The sequence below is a fragment of the Atractosteus spatula genome, chromosome 15 (assembly GCF_055471065.1).
Source record: "Atractosteus spatula isolate fAtrSpa1 chromosome 15, fAtrSpa1.hap1, whole genome shotgun sequence".
Lineage (NCBI taxonomy): Eukaryota > Metazoa > Chordata > Actinopteri > Semionotiformes > Lepisosteidae > Atractosteus > Atractosteus spatula.
The window spans coordinates 21,979,781-21,999,775 of record NC_142720.1 but is presented as its reverse complement, the minus strand read 5'-3'; the positions used below and the strand labels follow the sequence as shown (position 1 = coordinate 21,999,775).

The following is a 19,995-nucleotide window of genomic DNA, read 5'->3' as shown; positions in this document are numbered from 1 at the left end:
TTTGAATGTTACAAAGCAGATGTTTATATGGAGAATGTAACTCGGTAACCAAATTATTTAAGACACTATAAGGATTTTGCATCGGCTGCAGGGCCTCATTTAAAAACAGTTTTTAATTTTGTTTTCAGGTTTCAGACTGAAGTTAACTATGACACTTTAGAGATCCGAGATGGGCCTGCTAACTCCTCGCCGTTAATAGGGGAATACCACGGCACACAGGCTCCTCATTTCCTCATTAGCACCAGTAATTACATGTACCTCCTGTTCACCACGGACAACAGCCGCTCCAGCGTGGGCTTCCAGATTCGCTATGAGAGTGAGTTCTTAATGTGGACTTGGAGTTCCTTCTCATTCACAGGAAGGCTCTGTCTCAAAGGATGGCCTCCTTAATCATAAAGCGGTGAATTTGAAAGCAAAGCATCCGTTTATTTTGCAAAATGTATATCAGCTAATGGATTTTTTTCACAGTTTAGATGTGCTCTACACTGTGACGGCTTTTAGAAAATGGCCTGTTTTTTGACCAATAACAGCACAAGCAAGTTAGGATTTCTTTTTTCTTGACACTGTTTTAAATATCACTCTTGATTTTACTGGGATTTTTATAAGTTTAAGCACTTTCTATGCTATTTTTTTCCTCTTACAATTTTTATACAGTAACAATAAGATATGCAAATATATTAGAATAAATCTGCAAATACCACCTCCCAGCAGATCATAACTTGTTCCTCAACCCTTACAATTTTAAAATATATAATTTTGTACATAAATTGGTAGAAAACACAAAATAGTTGCGATGTATTATTATAATCACAAGGATGTTTTATAATTGGAAATGTACATTTTGGTTAATGTTTAATAGCGTTTAGATTAAATATACACATTCTTAACACAATATATCTTGCTTTGAGAAAATAATGTAACATCATTCTTATTATGCATTACATAGTTCATTTGTTGTGGCAAATATGATCATGCTCATTTGTTCCTCTTATTTATTATCTTAAATATTTAGTTTTATAAGCTGTGTATTGAAGTATTTCTATCAGACAGCCATATGACAAAATGTCATGGAAGACGCATTGCAATAATGTCTTTGAGATGAAAGGGTATTATATGCTGTTATACTGCAATACAATGATTTATATACAGTACTTGATGACTCTGCAGGAACAAAAACTTGATTTAAAAGGCACTCCTGTAAGATTCTTGATAAACAAATGTTTATTTTCTACTAAGGTATATCAGCAAATGTTGACATTTAGTGGATTTAGCACTCCCATGTAGTACCAATTAAAGTGACATTAATGTAAGTAAAAGCAGTATGTTCCTGACACATGACCACACTGAGTTCTCTCTGCTAATTCAGCTAGTTAACTGAGAAGAATTATAGGCTCCCAGCCATCAAGTGCAAAGCAAGGAAACCTGAAATGACATGAACCACAGTTTCTACAGACACACTCTTCTTCAATTTTGTTGCATTTTTTTGCAATCGGATCACAATAAGGAATCCAAATCTGAAAGACAATACAGCCATCTACTTCTTTACTTCATTCTTAAAACTATGCTATTATCGTCTTCTCTGTGATCTGTAGCAGATATCCTACATCTTTTCTAAATAATGGTGAATACTACACATGGCCATCTTTTCTTATTTGTTTCTTTCTTTCTGTAGGCATCATGATGGAATCAGATTCCTGTTTAGATCCCGGTATTCCTGTAAATGGAAAACGTCACGGCAACAGCTTCGCAATTGGGTCCAGAGTGACATTCAGCTGTGATCAAGGATATACTCTCAGCGATGAAGAGCCCCTTGTCTGTGAGAGGAGCCATCAGTGGAACCACGCACTGCCCAGCTGTGATGGTGAGATTCCCTCGTTCTGGGAATTGTGTAATTATACAAATATCGTGGAGTCACCAGAGACTACACTCATTCCCTTTCATGGAACTGAATGAAAAAATCTTGCTTCCACACTGCATCTGCTCCATTGCTCCAAAAAAGCACAGTGAGGCTGGTTCTGTGATGCTCTGTAGAAATAAGTAATTTTCTTGAAAAGGATATCTTCAATCAATTTACAACCAGGCTACAGAACCTAGAATTGAATAGAATTTTATTATTGGCTGAAGGGGTTCACAAAAAATGAAAGTGTAATGTGTTATATTTATAAAGGGAATTAACTTTTATATACATGTATTTTACATTATGTATATAGTGAGAACCTTGCTTAAATAAGTCCAATAAGGCCTTTGTCTCGTCTGTTGCTGAATCTACCCAGATCTTACTGTCATCTTCATCACAGACAGCAGTGGGCATGATTCTCTGTGAGGGTGATTCATGAGCTGAATCTCTGCCTTCCCGTTTAAATCACTTCTTTTCCTATTTGACTTTAATATCTCATATTCAGACACTTTTTATGCTGTATATGTACCAATACATTTTATTGCCTGCAAAAATCTGGATTCTTGCCATAAGCAGTCCAGTTACACATTACTCACTGCCAACGTTTCTCTCCGGTAATAATGACAATTGCCTGAAGGTCTGAGCTGCAGCTGTTACTTATTGGGAATATCCCCATTTCCTAACACGTCCCAGCTTAAGCACTGTGTAAAAAAATGATAAAAGATTTTTTAGATTTTTCTGACTTTAATATAAATGTCAACCAAAGAAACCATGCATAAGACGTATTGAAGAATTATTCCTGGTGTTCTGTTTCTATAATAATTCTTTATGCTATAATACTGCCACACATCAGTCATTTACATGCAATTTCATTCACATTTCATCGCCAAAATAAACATTGCTCTTACTATCTGAGTACTTCTTGCCTAGAGCACATCATGTTTCAGCACTATTTGTGACCTCAGGGAGTAGACATTCAAATACTCTGATGAAGGAGAAATAAAACCTCACCAATGGCGAGAGAGATATTCACATAAATCTTAGAAAAGCATACTTGCACACTGCATTTGGTTTCATGAAATGCCCACTGAAGTCATGCCACTGACTGAGGTCAATGTGTCTTGGAACAAGAGATGGTCATTGATTCCTTTTTTCACATCAGTGTTTTAAGACAGTGTAGGAACTTATATTATAATACCTAGGAAACATTCCTATGGTTTTCTGAACACTTAAGCTATTTTGTTCAGATTCAGTATTCTTGGGCTGGTATCATAAAACCTAGGTGTTAAATTATGTTGTTTGTCAGCATCATCTGCTGTCATAAACAGTCCTTCTATGTGGACAGAGAGTGTGTCTAAATGTCCCTGCATTTCACTCCTCACTGTAACACTACAACGACACAAGCCTAAACTAAGATAAGAGATAAGATAAGACTTTATTAATCCCGAAGGGAAATTGAGGTGTTACAACAGCCCAGCACAAGAAAGACAAGACAGACATCAAACAAGACAGACATTGACATAGGCTAAAATTAAAAATAAACTACAACATTAGAGTCATTTAATAAGTATATAGAATACAAAATAAAATAAATAGAATTAGAAAAACAGATGTGTGCAAAATATGTTAATAGTCACTGTAAAACAATAAAAGATGTGCAAAATGCACATAGGTAGGTACAAATTGAAAATACCACAGTAAAAACAGTATATCAATGCAATGTCCAAAAGTACATGAGTGCAACATGCTGTTTATAGATGAGCAGATGAAGGGCTAGCAGTCCTAGCCTGGGGCAGTGTTATACTGACATCCGCTGGGAGGAAGGACTTCCCTTGAACACTAGCTGGAGCAGCCTGTTACTAAAAGTGCTCCGCTGTCTAATAGCAGTCCCATGTAGCGGATGAGAGGCGTTGTTCATGATGGCTTGGACAGTATTCTCCTCTCCGCCACCACCTCCAAGGCGTCTAGGCTCAGCCCCAAAACAGATCCAGCCTTCTTGATTAATTTAATGAGCCTAATTACATCTCTTGCCATGATGCTGCTGCCCCGGCACACAACAGCATAGAAGATGGCCGCTGCCACAACTGATTCATAAAAAATGCGTAGCAGTGTTCCACACACACCGAAGGACCTGAGCCTCCTAAAAAAATAGTCGGCTCTGACCTTTCCTGTACAGGTCGTCAGTGTTAGCAGTCTACTCCAGTTTATCATCCAGGTGTACCCCTAGGTATTTGTAGGACTGCACTGTTCATGTCTAGAATCACTAATTACTAAGAAACGTATCTTAATCTTTCTTTGCTAGCATCCTAAAGGTTTATCATGTGTACTTTTTGTCAGTGTATTGCTCAAAATTAAATGCTTGTTGAGGTTATTGAATTCAGTGCCTGTCAGCAAAAGATTCTAATCACTGGGAAACAATTGGGTGAAATGACATAAAACACAAGATGAATGTCACCAATGTCCCGTTCATTTCTGCTGAAGAAATGAACAGGTTAGGGGGATGAGTCTTACTAAATGCATATAGTCGCCTGGTGGGCTTTCTTGTAATTAAGTGATGCTTGTTTCATGAAGACAGTCTTAGTGATTGAATAACGATTTATACCTCTGGGATATATGGTGATTTATACAGCGTATTACCTGTGCAGTCATCACCGATCATTCCACAGCCCAAGACATAATGCAGCTTGATATATTGACAGAAGATATGATAAAATATAAAATGTTGAAAATGCATACCATTAGGTGTGTGAAATCTTGGGCAAGAGATATATTAAAATAAATAAACGTATAAAATATTTGAGATAAAATTGTGTTATAGTTAATTTACCTTTTTAGATTTGTTACCAAATAAAACAATTCAACACTCCATTCCCCAGTCCCCCTTTGCCTCACTGGTTTAGATTTATTAATCAATTTCTTACATTATCATCGTCAAATAAGTAGAAAGTACTGACAACACAGCAAATAGTAGTTTTAGTATCACCTTCAATTGCTTTATTTGTTCCTCAGTGGGTGGGTGCAGGAGTAGAATGAAGTTCTTTTTCTCTTCTTTTCCATTTTCTGACCTTGCAAATAAGAGTTTCTGCTTTTCTTATCATGCTCTATGAACGATGAATTCAGCAGGTTTTGGGGTTTTGAATAGTTAATAGTTTACTATTTATTAAGTTTTCTTTTTGGATACACCTCAGCTATTTTCATGAAGTTTCTCATGTATGTAAGTTATTCCTTACCCTATCAGGAAGACTGTACTTAGGGATAATGTTTCTATAAGAATATACTTCTCAAAAAGTAGAACAGATATAGTATTTTATGGACAAAATGTTTTTAATGTTGTAGTTTCTCACCATTAATGCAACTTTTGAAGTGAAAATTGAACTGAAGCTGCATATACAGTATATACAGTACATGCACTATATTTGATAATATCTGTGATGTTGACTGTTATGTTGACTGTTATATTATCTTGTACAGAAAAGGAGAAAAAAAAAGTTACAGATGAGAGGAGACCATTAGCTCCATTTTGTTCATGTGTATGCTAGTAGTCTATCCTAGGATCTCATCCTGCCCTTTCAGGAAGAAACACAGGCAAATGGTTGGACCCATTGCATCCATAACTCTTTGTGTAAAGAAAATCTCCTTGATTTCAGTCCTAAACACACTTCTTTTTAGTTTCAGCCTGAAGCAATAACAATTGAATTCCCACTGCCACAATATTTTTCTTTTACTTATATCCCCTATTTCTGCTTTTTTATTATAAGATTAAAGTATATTTGCTCAGTGAAATGAAATGCTGATGTTTCCACTCATGTTAAGCGTAGATAAGCTTGTATTCCTTTTCAAACACACATTGTCTCTTACAATGTTCTGTACTGTATATTATGTGTTCTTTCTGGAAAGCTTTGTGCGGTGGTTACATTCATGGAAGAAGTGGTACTGTGCTGTCACCTGGGTTTCCGGATTTCTATCCAAATTCTTTGAACTGCACTTGGACCATTGAGGTATCTCATGGAAAAGGTAAGAGCAATGATTTAATTCCCTTTTAAAGAATGATGGAGTAAAGCTGAAGACGTCAGCATATGTTATCCTCTTACACAGTGCGTTGTCATTTATTATGTGCAGGGTTAGAACAAAATGAAGTGCTTTATTTTTATTCTTTTTCTACTGATTTCTGCTATGCAGTCAGAGTTGCCAGAAAAGTAGAAGAAAATGAAAATATCTCTCATATAAAAATTAATTGACAATATCTTCCAGAATGTTGCATGCAACATAAATATTTATAGCTGCATTTACTGTAGATGATACAACTGCACTTGTATCATCAGCTAATCTGGAGAGTAATTATGATTTAATGTGCTTAGGCATGTAGTTAGTGTTGATTGAAACTTACAGCCAAGACAGGCAGAACATAGTTTCAATCAACACTAACTACTAGGCTATAAGGACGGTTATGAATTATAAATCTGCGTCTACTTCATGGCTTCAGCGAGTTCCCAAACCCTCCAATTGTCTCCTCTCTTGTCTCCAGGAGTACAGCTTTTTTTTCACACCTTTCACCTGGAGGATTCTCATGACTATTTGCTGATCACGGAAGACGGAAGCTTTACTGAGCCTGTCGCAAGGCTTACTGGCTCTGTCCTGCCGCCCTCGATCAAAGCAGGCCTCTTTGGAACCTTCAGTGCACAGCTGCGGTTCATTTCCGACTTCTCCATGTCATACGAAGGCTTTAACATTACTTTTTCAGGTGAGAGTGCTTTCATTTGCTTTCTACTTTTTTTTCCCAATGTGCTGTTTTAGATGCGCCCAGTATCCACAAATGAATGATGAAACATGATAAGCACAGGTGGGCCCTATAATAAGGAATATTATAGGAACATTTTCTCAGTCACGTTCTTTCAATCATGCACAGCAACGTAACGACTCACCGAGACACATGTAAAGTATGCTAAATGAAAATTATTTTTTTAAATGTATTATGTTTCTTTTGTGAGGACACACAACCTTCGGGTCATGACAACTGCTAACTATCTTCTGACCAGCCGCTCACATAATATTTGGAGTGAACTAAAGCAAGGGAAAATAATAGATTGTCAAATATGTAAAGAGATCCAAGACAGTTAAAATATTTTTTCCATGGAGTCTCTAAATGCACTCCCAAATATATTTTACCCAACAAAAGAAGCTGTCTAGAATCACAAAGTTGTAAATTGTTGAGCTACAGTATAAGATGTAAAGTATAACAAAATAACCAAATAAATGGTGGATAAAACATTCCAAAATTAGAGTATACACCTTGATCATTCAAGCTTTCAGGCTTTTTATTTTGGTCCAGTAACATCATGGGACTGTTTGGAGGATGAAAATCCCAAGCTCAGTGTGTAATATTCCCATCATTAGCACACATGAACACATGGCATCTGCACAGTACCTGCCTCAGGGGTGTGTTCTGGCTTTTGTAACAGCCATCTGAAGGCAATTATGGGGTGCATTACCCTGATCCATCTGTCTCGTACCATAGTCGTTAAACATGCACGTGTTGAATATCATTACGTAATGATTGCCAATGTCATATCTTAGAAGTGTACTATTGGTCTTCCTGTATAATCACAGTTTGCAGCAAGTCTGAGACTTTCCCATTTCTCAGCTCTTCTTGTGTTCAACAAATATTTTAGACTACACATACAGTTCAAGGAATGTGTGCTTGAACACCTTACTTCCTTGACAGTATTCAAGAGAAACATTTGTTTGTTTGCAGTGCATACAAACACAACAATTAACTGAGTGCTATATCCATTGTTATGTCCCAGTGTGTGGTCCATGTGTGTTTTTGTTGCTATGTTCCACACTTCCTGACTTTGATTGTTCTCCATCCCCCATTGGTCCATCATTACATCATTGTTTCCGTATTACATCATCATCAATCAGCTTCTTGGACAATCAGAACACAGCTTATTCAGTATATAACTTGGAGGTTTTCAGAATGAAGGGGCCTTTCGTTTGACTTCGGTGCCATTCGGCTTAGCTTCAGTTTCGCTTTGTTTCGCTTTGTTTCGCTTTGTTTCGCTTTGTTTTGCTTTGCTTCGCTTTGCTTCGCTTTTGGTTTGTGTTCGTCTCCTTGTACTTTCGTTTGTTTGTGTTTATTGTTTATTTTGCCATTACCTTGCCCTAACATGTTATATCAGCCTCTGTGTTCTTTTGTACCCTGTTCCTGTTGTCTACTCTTGTTTTCCCTTATTGGTATTTCTAGTTCACTTGTGTATTTTTGTGAACGTTTGTGTATAAGGTTAGTTTAGGTTGTTGGGTACATTCTGCACATGTAGTTGATCTCTGTATTAGTAACACTAGTTTAGGTCGGGTGGGTGCCATTTTGTCTTCTATGGTTTTGGGTAGTCAGTGGAGGTTAGCTAGGGTGTTTGAAGACGCCAAAGACCGAGTGTTTCGGGTTTTCTTTTGCAGTCAGGTTAGCTTTCCCTCACTTTCCTAGCCAGCTCCATTTTGTTTGTTGTTTTCTTTTCCTTGGCACCACTCTAGTTCCCTCTCCTTGTGTGTTATTGTGTCCTATTACATACCAGTCACTTATTCACCTTAAAATAATAACTTTTGCACCAACACTTGTTATAACGCTTCCTAAGTCCCTCACCAGAACCCACCTGCATCCAAAAACTATCCTAAATGTTACACCCCTTTATCCCTACTGTAGATACTTGGGGTCGTAACATTCATAAATAATCCTTTTATCTTTATTATATTTATTAATTTCCTGTTTTTGATGTGAGATTGAAACCCTTCAGCCATACTAGAATCAACAAACCACCTGCTTCTTGACTGAAAGGAATAAAATGGAATAGATATGGAATGGAAATGGAATCAATGAAAATAAAATGGAAAGATGACACTCCTAATTTGTAGTACTTCAGATATTCAGATATTCACAACTTCATACTACATAGTTTTAAAATTAAATTATATTAGTAATGTCCTATAGGGGTATGTCAATCATTTATGAAGTGTGTTTGTTTCATATGCTTCAGCAAATTATATAGAATACTGTTTATTTATGCTACATGAAAGAAAGAGCTTGTTTATTTATGATAAAAAGACACACAAAGGATTTTTATTGACTGTGTTGACTGCAGCTGTTAAAAAGTAAGATAGAAGATCCAGAAAACATGTAAACAGGTATACAGGTATCATAATAGTGTATTTTGGGGCTGAAAACATGACGTTCATAATGTAACAGACACTCTGCAATAACGTACACATCTTCTCCCCTATTAGTCTGTTAAACTGTATTTAAATTTATAACCCCCCTCAGCTGTCTCCCATAAGTGACCCTAGTGCTTTGTTTACAGAATACAATCTTGAACCTTGTGATGATCCCGGAGTTCCAGCGTTCAGTAGGAGAATTGGCTTCCAGTTTGGAGTTGGGGACTCCTTAATATTTTCCTGCTTCCCTGGCTACAGACTTGAAGGCAATAACAAGATCACCTGTTTAGGAGGTGGCCGGCGTGTTTGGAGTGCACCTCTGCCAAGGTGTGTGGGTAGGTGGTCACATGCTTTCATTTCATTCATATGAATTTGGACAGCACATTGCATACATCAGAAGATAGTGATACTGTACCTATTCCAAGATTAAATTCTGTAGATGAGGCTTGTTGTGCTTGTTCAGATCAGTAGACAGAAATACTAGACACTCCTGTTATTTCTTGAAAGTATTACAGTTTTTGTTCTGTGAGAGTCTCGTATTATTTCTTAAATTTGCCAGAAATCTTCAAAGTATTAAAATAAATGGTTATTAGGAGGTGCGCAAGACATTTGCAAGATCTGTTTCCTACAATGATCATAAATAGATAAGCGTATTTTAAGACATCCCTTTTTTGACGTGATTCTGTGAAGAATAGGATCACACTGATTGAGCAAGGGCATAGAAAATATTTTACAAATAAACGACACAACTCAGCCTGGCAAAGTATGCTGTATTTGTTCTTTACTGATTGAAACATTTGAGATTACTTTGTTACACTTTAGTGAAGCATCTTTAATCTGTGTTCTGCTATTCTGGTATGAGCTTCTGTATGATTTCTCTGGGACAAAATCAGGACAATTAGGGATTTATCCATGATTACATTTCCTTTCACACAGTTGAATTAGTGGCAACGTCTGCACTAGCACAGTACAAATAAAATCAGCAATCAGAGGCAATACTCCATGTTATCTTTCTCTTCCCATCTCATAAGAACCAGGTTTCCATGGATGCACTTCAATTTAATTACAGTGGCTCACTAGACCACAAACTGTAATAAAACATAATAATTAAACCAACAGATTTAAATATTCTGCCACTAAGGACCAAGCTATCTTATTAGGTTATAAAACAACAACAGAATATAAAATACATGATATTCAAAAATAAGAAGTGCAAACAGCAATTATTAATAATAATAGCAATAAATTATATTCAGTTTCAGAATGTTTAATAGCATTCTAAAATATCACTTTCTTCAGGAAATTCAGGAAAAGGTAAACCAACCTGTACACAACACCAAAGTATTTAACAACTATTATCCCTTTGCTAATTTTCCTCATCTCACAAAAATTATGGAACAGGTAGTGGCATCTCAATTACAGTCTTGGAATAATTAATTTCAATTATCTTTTATTGTAATTTTAAACCGTGAATCTGATGTGCTCTTGAGTCTTTATAGGGTTTAAACAGACACAGCAATGAAACAGCCCATGTTTAGATAAATTAGTTATTTCATAATGGCTTATGACTTTTGAGTGAACTCATATTCTTCTCCTTCTGAATGTATATTATGGTACTGTTGATCATAGCATCCTACTAGATAACTTGGAAATGTCATTGGTTTAAATTTCATTTCTCTGGTGATGTCCACCTTACCTAGAGCGTTTTGAGGATCTGTGCTGGGACCTTGACTATTTGTTGTCTCTCGATCAGATAATTTGCTATCATGGACCTGTGTTTCACTGCTATGCTGATGACACTTATTTATTTGCAGACCAAATCAGACACTACTGCCGCAGCTTCTGCACTTTCCAGGTGTCTGTCTGAGATTAGATATGTATTCAGCAGATGTGCTGAAAACCCACCAGTCAAAGCGAATCCCTGTTCAATGTATTTTTCAAAGTATTTGTTTTTTTTATACATCCTTATTTGTTGTACTCAGTAAGTCAAGTGAAGACTTCATCTGGTTTGTACTAGTATTTGTAGTTTCAGATGTAGTTTGTGTGTTCGTTTTAACACTTACAGTACTGTCTTTAGGATTTTGCAGTTTAATATCCAATGAATCCATTTCACTATAAGCAACTCACAATGATACGAATGGGAATAGTGCTTTTTTTGCCACACTGTAAAGTGATTAGATGTACAGTAGATGGTGCATATGATAATATTCTTATTAATATGTTTGAAACTGAAATGATAAAGTACAATTTCACAGGTGAGGTGCAATGATTTGAAAGTTAATAGTGTAAAAAACTAAAATAAAGAAATAAATACAATATTAGGTGTATTGTATGCATAATGCAGTTTTAGAACTGGTCCTTAGATATCAAATAGGCTTCATTTGTCGAGAATACTTTGGTCCATGTGTTAACTGGAATTTAGAAAGACTTTCGAGGTTCCATTTCTCCTATATAATGTATTGAATTATCTAAACTAATATTATATTTGTGACCAATTAAATGAATGAATGTGGGATCTGCTGTTTCAGGCTTTCTCTCTCATGCATGTTTTTCTCTTTAGAGATCTGTCCACACTTTCTTCTTCCTCTTAATTCTTAATTCTATTGTATATAGTGTGTGCAATTGTGTACAGCTGTGAGTTTTTTTAAAAGCACTCATTGTTATTCAATATTAGTGTTGGATTTTGCAAGACAGGGTAATGTTTATATCTGTTCCAGGCTAAAAGGGTTTTAAGCAGTGTTTTTTATTTTTTTATTAATAATGTATTTGGCATATAAGGTCAGATAGAGGAATACATTGACACTAAATAAACTGCCCTTTAGATCAAAACAACTTTAGCCACCCTATAGTAAAGTCATTTCCCCTGTCACATTTGATTAATCTTGAATTACATGAAAAGTAGAAATACAAATTACGGTATATAAACACAATTGCATTTAGGTAACTACTCAAATAGTTAAAAATTGCAGTTAAAAGTTATCTTGTGTAAATTACAATGACATTATTTCCTAGCCCCTGGCTAGTTTGATTGTTGAAGCCCCTGGCTATTCATGCTTAGATCCATACAGATAAATAGAAAAACAGACACAATTAACAGTGATAGTAGGATTAACAGCGTCAGATTTAATTTATATAGGTAATTAGTACCTCATCCAGAATGGGAATAATGTTTTATTAAGCCAGACATTCTTAATAATAAGGTGGTACCCTGAATGTTAGTCATTTATAAATCAGTATTATTCAGTATCACTGAACAGGTGGCACATTTGTCCTTTTTTAGTCTCTACAAAACTGGTTTAATTATTTCATTTATGAAACTCTTCTTCTATGTGTTTTCACATAGAAATTAGCTCATTTAGTTTTATATATTGCATCACATTTTCATTTTATATTTTTTAAATGCAACCACAAACCATTTATGCTTTTAGTATGTGCCCAGCCAGTTTGGAATCCCCTCCAGTGTTAACCCTGGATTCTGTGGTAGTTACTCCAGCCGCTGCTCAGGAGAATGAGAAATGTAGGTGTGCTCCTCAGGCACACCCACTTGCCAGATCTCACTTATCTTCTGAGAAGATGCAGTGCTGAAGGATGGTGGCTGCTCTCTTATTGATACAGCTGGAAGCTTTCAGCGGTTTGCAACTATGAAAGGTGCTGAAAACAAAGCTCCTGGTGTTTTGTACCGATGACCCTATTCTAGTATGTTTTCTTTTTTTTAAAAAAAAAACTCCAGACTTAGCAAAAACAGTACTTAAGGTCGTGTAAGAGCTCATGCAATAGATTTAACCTGCATTCTGAATCAAGTTTTGAATTTGCTTGTCTAATGAACTTTAAAATCAAGATCATGGGGTCATACTGTACCTAGGTCTGTTGCTTTCTTCTCTGATATCAAGGTCCAGCATTTTGTCCACCTTTAACGTTGTTCTGCATGGCATCAAAGACACCATAGTATGACACATGTACAGTATGATGACTCATAGAGACCATTTTGAGATCCAGCAATGTTGCAGTATTTTCATTGATTAACCTGGAAGTGTCTCCTGTCTGTGGTGCTCTTCCATGATGAGAACATTAATTCAAACTCTTTGGAGAATATTTCTCTCACCTGATCTGACAGCAGTCAACATAAGGCAATCTCTCACGTGCTTCTGGCCTCTTTGTGCTTTGGCACAGGTGATCTTTGGCAGGTTCTTTCTTTACTTGTAAATGGCTGACATGCTCTGTGATGTTTTTATTGCTCTTGGAAAACCCCCTAAGATGTCTCCGAAATAAGAACTCCGAAACAAAACAAAACCTGGTGAATATTCTTGATAGTAAATATCAGCAAGGACAGGAAGGAGTTCCACTTTCAGCCAGCTTTTCGGCTACTCTCTTCTGCATTGGATTCATAGTACAGTTAAACCTTTCTTTGAAACCATCTGTCTGGAAATGGTAAATAGAGGTCCATCGGTTTGGGAGTCTGCCTCAAAAGCCTCAGGGCTTAAAGCCTCCTTGGCTTCTGTTTTGGGGTTGATTATTCCCGAATGTTCTCGGTCAGTGTGGCCACTAGTAATGCATGAAACACTGGACAATACCATGCAGTCACCCATAGACAGTTCGGATCTTTTGCCTTATCTTTATTTTCAGCCTGGTTACAGGATAGTCTCTCTGGTCCCCTTGGCTACCAGGGCTATATGGTGCTTCTTTAGTGAACAAATGCCTGGACCATTACTCTTTTTGCCCTGGGCCGCCAGGTGACCAGTGATAAAGGAAAGGGGTTCAGTATAAAATCAGGTCTCCATTGTCAAAAGATGTCTTTCATTTTTCTGGCCTTACGTCCTAGGGACACCAGAGGCACTTGGTGTTCCCATTCAATGCTGGAGAAACACCGGTAAGTTCTGTTGGGTTGGAATTTCTTTTCCTTAATGGGGAATTGGATGGTCATTTTATAAGTAAACCCCCATTTTCCTGCATTCTAGACTCAGAGGTATTACTTGAGCACCTTTGATTTTTTTTTAAATAAGGTCATGGTTCAGCGAGAAGTCAGTTCCTCTTCTGGCTTCAGGTGAGTTTTCACTTGGGTGCCTACACGAACAGAGTCTGCAATAGACTGCCTTCTTCCTCTCCCTGTCCCCAGGTACTCAGTTTCACCTGGAGAGCACAAGGAGCATACCACGTAACTATTATATTGGGGCTGCATTCTTACACGATTTTCCTCAAGTAAAGAATTAAGCTGTATATCAGAGGGTCCTCTTGTGGCTAAATTTGAAGTATTAACCCCCCTTAAGCCAACAACTTGCCACATAATTTATGACATGCAATTTCAAACTCAAACAGCTGTGTTATTTGGGTGACATTTTGACAGGTGAAAAATGTTTGTACTTTTAGAAAATGCATGATTATTGAGTTATTACTATTGATTAATAATCAATCTAACAGTGCATTTACCCATTATGGTCACAATAATAAAAAGAAAAAAAATCATGTTTCTAAATGGTTCTAGACATTTTGTGTTCACATTTACAAAGAATATAAATTCATTTGTGCATGCAGAATTTTTAACACGTCTCTGCTTAAACTAAAGTTACATGAAGGGAATAAGTGTGGACTGTCAAAAGATTTGGTATACTTAGGCTATTAGAAGCTTGTCTTTCATGGCTTCTGAAGCAGAGCCTGTAAATAAAAAATAAATGAATTCAGAGCAGGAGTTCAAAGTATTCGTTTTTGCACATGGGAACGTGAGCTAGTACAAGCAAGACACGTTTAAATCCCAAGGAAAATGTGTAATGCAACTGAGGTCTTAAAAGCTGCAGGAAAAGGATACAATCCCCCAAGATAACTAAAATCACAATACTGTGTGCAAACAGAATCTGTTTGAGATTAAAACAATCCACAAACACACAGTAAAGCATAAAAACAAAGCTACTGAGATCATTTTTCAATATCACCAAAAATATCAGGGTTGTGCTAAATGTACTTATTATGGTAACTAATTCAAGCATATTCTTTGGCAAATTCTCAAGAAATAACTTGCAGAAAAATAAGATTCCCAATAGTGAAACATAAACATATTCTGCTTCTCAAGGTCTTGAAACCAGCTGACATCTATATATTTCAGGCAAACATTGTAACCACTTTGTAAGACTAAATACATGGACATTGGAAGCTCTAGACAGACACCAAATATTTTGCAAAGGAACAAGCAATAGGTTTATTCCATGCTGAAAAAAAGAAGAAAGAGAACACAACGTTTTGGCCGTAGAGCCTTCTTCAGGTGTGAACCAAATATTGTAATTAGTTAACAATAAGAAAGACTGATTCTCTTTCTGATAAGCAAGATAAAGACATTAGTGGAATACACATTTTTTGAAAACAGTTAAATACAAGTAGTAAATAAAATATTTTGTAAGAATTACTCACTGCACTGGGCCCAGCCACCCACAAAAGATCATTTCAATTTTAAGAGAGTAGGTACCAAAATTTTCAGTAATTCTAAAATCACATTTAACTGTTGCAAAATCACATTTGATTACTTTTATTACTTCAGACAAAGAGTGTATAAATATCTTTTTGATTGATATTTTCTTATTCTGATGAAGGTTGTCTTCAGTGATTACATATATTGTTATTACTATGTACAGTAGTATAGTATAATAATTATATATAATTTATTGTAACGTCATTGATGCTGAAGTAGAGGAGGTAAATTTATTTTTTTATTGGTTTAAACTTTAACTAAGATACTATATATTGTGACAGGCTGTATAGCTTTGTGCTTCACTCATCTGAATAATATAAGCAGAAATGACATTTGTAGAAGCAACAACTCACTATGTATTTTTTTTCCTTACAATTTGAAAGCTTAGGAACTTTTTAAATTTTAATTTCAAGGTGAAATATAACTCAATATCTGGCCTTGAAACCCTCAAAAATTTTGCATTCAGAAGGTTATATGGAAACAGTGTGTTCATTAGCAAAAGTATGCTGTCACAGACAGACTGCAACAGTTCTCATGACTATCAATATGGATTAAAGTTTATACTGCTGTGACAATCCTTTCAGTACTTGGAGCGTTGAGCCGATAATGTTGAGGTATTAGTACATGCAGGATGTTTTGCATAAAACTCTTTGCTTGCTTGAAACAGAAATTATATTAAAATATCTTTAGTTTAGGGTTAGAATTTTTTGTTTTGCAGGTGTTCCAGACTACAATATCTCACAAGCTACAATGAAAATATTGACAGTCATTTACAGATACAGTAATTAAGATGTTTTCTGCCTTAAAACTTCATTTTGTTTGAAAATGTGTTAATATCTAGTTCTCTGTTTTTATCTCGTACATAGCTGAATGTGGAGCGTCTTCTGTCGGGAGTGAAGGGACCTTGTTGTCTCCCAACTACCCATCCAACTATGACAACAACCACGAGTGCATTTATCAAATAGAAACTGAGAAAGGAAAAGGAATCCGCCTGACTGCCACGAACTTCCACTTGCATGATGGAGATAACCTGAGGGTAGGTCATGTACCAGTAGATTCTTATCTGAGCATAGCTGTGCCTTCATGCCTCAGCCACATCTTTGACTGTAGTAAGACACTCTTTGGCAGTAAATAATTTTGAATATTGGTCTATGTTGACATATTGCAAATTAATTTAAATCTTTTATTTATGTAATGTCATAACCCTAGTACTGTCTCAATTGCAATCTTTATATGCATAAATTACATACACATTACATATATAGAAAGGTTATGCACCTAATACAGAACACAAAACTAGACTTCACTGTTGAGACGGCTTCTTATACTCCATGTGGAGAATACTCAAATAGTAAAAGCATAATATTACAGACCTCTTTGTTCCTAGGGTTTCCTTTGAGAAAGACCACAATTGATGTTGTATAAAGAACAAAAAATTAAAAAGCCATACCTTTTATATGCCAGAAACATACAGTATGTTCTTTACATTCTTTTGGTTTGGTATAATCTAGTGTGCAAATAATAACGAACATAGCGAACAAAGTTGAATCTTGAGATGGCCTTATAAAAAAGCCAGGTTTGGGGGAGGGTTGTGTGTAAATAAATTGCTAATTAAATTTGGCAGTGGTACCTATAATTCATTATGTTAAAATGTTAAATCTTTAAAATGTTAAAAAGTCTTTGTGGTGCAATTCATGACTGCAGAGTCACCAAGTTTGTGCAGAATTTCCCTTGTGAAACCTATGACTGACTGACAATATTCTGCTTCATCATTAATCATAGATGAATTCATTAAACTGACATGCTGTAAGCCCCTCATGCATACTAAATATTATTGCGAAAGGACATGGTTAACAATCCCTAAAGATCATTAATTAAGTATTCATGTTATTTTGAAAAAAAAGTCTGAAAATAGGCTTGAGAATGAGACAACGAGCCAGAGTTTGTAAAGCAATTACAGCTAGTGTACAGCCTGTTTATAGCTGTTATGGTATCTGAAATATGCTGCTGTTTATATGTTGAGAGGCATTAAAATGCAATCAATTTTATTGGTTCCAATATTTATTTTCTGGATTTAAATGTCTCATGGTATAGTATATGTGCTTGTGGAATTTATTCCACAGTCATAAATTTTTATTATTATTATTATACATTATTAGGCACATATAGTAAGTCTTTACAGTATAAGGTCTCTAAATTATTTTGTTATTGGAAAATTCCCTTCATGTAGATAATCTATTAAAAACTTTCCTCAACAAACAACCCAGGCAGTCTATGTCCCATAATTAAGCAAACAACATTATATGTGATTTATCGAATATATATATAAAGTAATATCAGATATTGACCAAATCATATTTGCAATTAGCCTTAACCCAAATTCTACTTCAATTTCAGTCACTTTCCTTAATTCATAAAATATATGCAAAATAAAAAGACGCATTTTCTCCAGTTCGGTTCTCTTTTTTGCTATTAGTATCTGCTGTTCATACTTTCTTTGCTTATAACATGTATAATTAAATACATATTATTTTAACTAGATTACAATAGGATTATCACATGTAATGAGGGAGTATGCTATTGATTAATGCACCATTTCTATGGGTGTTTTATAAATAAGAATCCAAATTAAAAGATGTATGTGTTGCAGACAGAGTTTAAATTATTAAAAAAAAGGACAAGTCTTTTTTTCAGTTGTGCAGGAAGATGAGTATCTGAAAAGTCCTGTAGTTGTAAGTACTCTTATACACTGAGTCAAGGTTTTGTGTAATCCAACCTGATGAACATTAGTGCATTACAGACGTGGAGAGAAATTCAGTACATTTGTTTGAATAAAACAAACCAAGCAATGGGGAGATCCAGGTGTGATGGTCCGGGCAGGAGTGTGCAGCTTCTTACAGACACTACACTTCAATGATTTATGGCAAGCTGAGTGCATGACAGTATGTTGTTCATGTCCTGGGAGATCTATTTCTACTCCTCCTGTGGACTTATCTTCATGTGACAGCATGCCAGCAGGACATCATATGTCTTTATGCTACTCTAGAAAGAAGGGCTTTCTTGCGAGATGAGGACATGCCAGGGGTACTCTACCTGCTGCACTATTGAACATTTTTGGGATTAACTGGGATGACATGTGGCATTTAGACCAGGTAACAGGCACATGCTAATCAAGGCTTAAAGAGAGGAAATGAACAAAATCCCATAAGACAGAGTTTGTTGTAAAAATAAGTTATTTGCATTAGAAATCAGAGGTGTTTTAGTGGTATCCTGCTTTTAAAATGGATCTCCTCTGTTCCTGTGATTCTCTCCGTGGCCCGAGGGAAGTAAGACTGTGTAGATTGTATTCTACAGTCCACTTCTTCAAAGATACTTCAAAGCGTGATAAATTAAGCTACATTAAAAGATCCTTTCAGAGATAACAAGCTGAGAATATCCCAGGAACAAGAAACATTGTGTCTTTTTCTATTTTTAAAGGTATATGATGGAAAAGACTCCACATCCCGACTGCTTGGGAACTTCACTAAGAATGACATGTATGGTGTGATCATCAACAGCACCTCCAACCACCTGTGGCTTGAATTCAACAGCAACGGGTCTGGCACTGACAGAGGATTCAGACTGACACATAGCAGTGAGTAACAGAGATAGGACGCTAAAACCCTCTAGTGCATTACGAATAATGTATTATTATTTAACCAGCACTTTAGGCTGGTGAAATTAAACTTCAAGGCTTTATCAGAGACAAACCATAATTCTATATACTGGATATGAATGTGTGGAAATTTAATCTGGGCATTCTGTCCAATCAGACAGTGTGGAGTTTGCAATATGAGCTTTGTTGCTTTGGTGATTTACAGTAAGTAAATTCGAGTCACTGAACAAAAAGCTTCCATGATGGGAATGATACAGGAACATAATGTCAGGAATGAGTGCCCAGTCTACGGATGTTGATTTTCCTTCTATCCAATCTGTAGCTGGTATCATAATTTTTATATCCTTATCCACAGTGCCACTGGTCTGCCCCCTTTTTAAAAATCACTCTTAAATAATAATTACATTATGTTATTTTATTTCAGATGATTACTATACTATACAACAACTACAAAACATGTGGAGATAGCTGTTACTGAAATTCAATTACTGTAAATGTTTAGAAGTAGTTTGATTTAGAAGCACTGCATTGCATAGAACATGTCATGTACCTAGAGAGATGAGGGCAGCTTCTAACAATTTATAGAAATCATTTTAATTTGACTACCATTTTAACGTAACATATGTTAATAGTCTTCCTCCATATTAAGTTTAGTTCATTACATCAGCTTAAAGACTCACATTTATGATGGAATACTGCTTACTTTTTGGAAAGCAAAATCTCATAGATATCCATGGGAAAATATGGACAGAGTGGGATGATAGAACAAGATTGGGAATACTGACA

The 19,995-nt window shown here is 35.8% G+C and overlaps 1 protein-coding gene across 1 annotated transcript in view; it reads left to right on the top strand.

Moving 5' to 3' along the window:
- csmd1b (CUB and Sushi multiple domains 1b) overlaps positions 1-19,995 on the top strand; it is a 203,723-nt gene that overhangs the window by 78,666 nt on the left and 105,062 nt on the right. Inside the window, exons 13-19 of the mRNA XM_088933977.1 lie at positions 129-316; positions 1,673-1,861; positions 5,795-5,911; positions 6,423-6,638; positions 9,247-9,435; positions 16,421-16,590; positions 19,032-19,188. Coding sequence (XP_088790103.1) covers positions 129-316; positions 1,673-1,861; positions 5,795-5,911; positions 6,423-6,638; positions 9,247-9,435; positions 16,421-16,590; positions 19,032-19,188 — 1,226 coding nt within the window. The remainder of the gene's footprint in view (positions 1-128; positions 317-1,672; positions 1,862-5,794; positions 5,912-6,422; positions 6,639-9,246; positions 9,436-16,420; positions 16,591-19,031; positions 19,189-19,995) is intronic.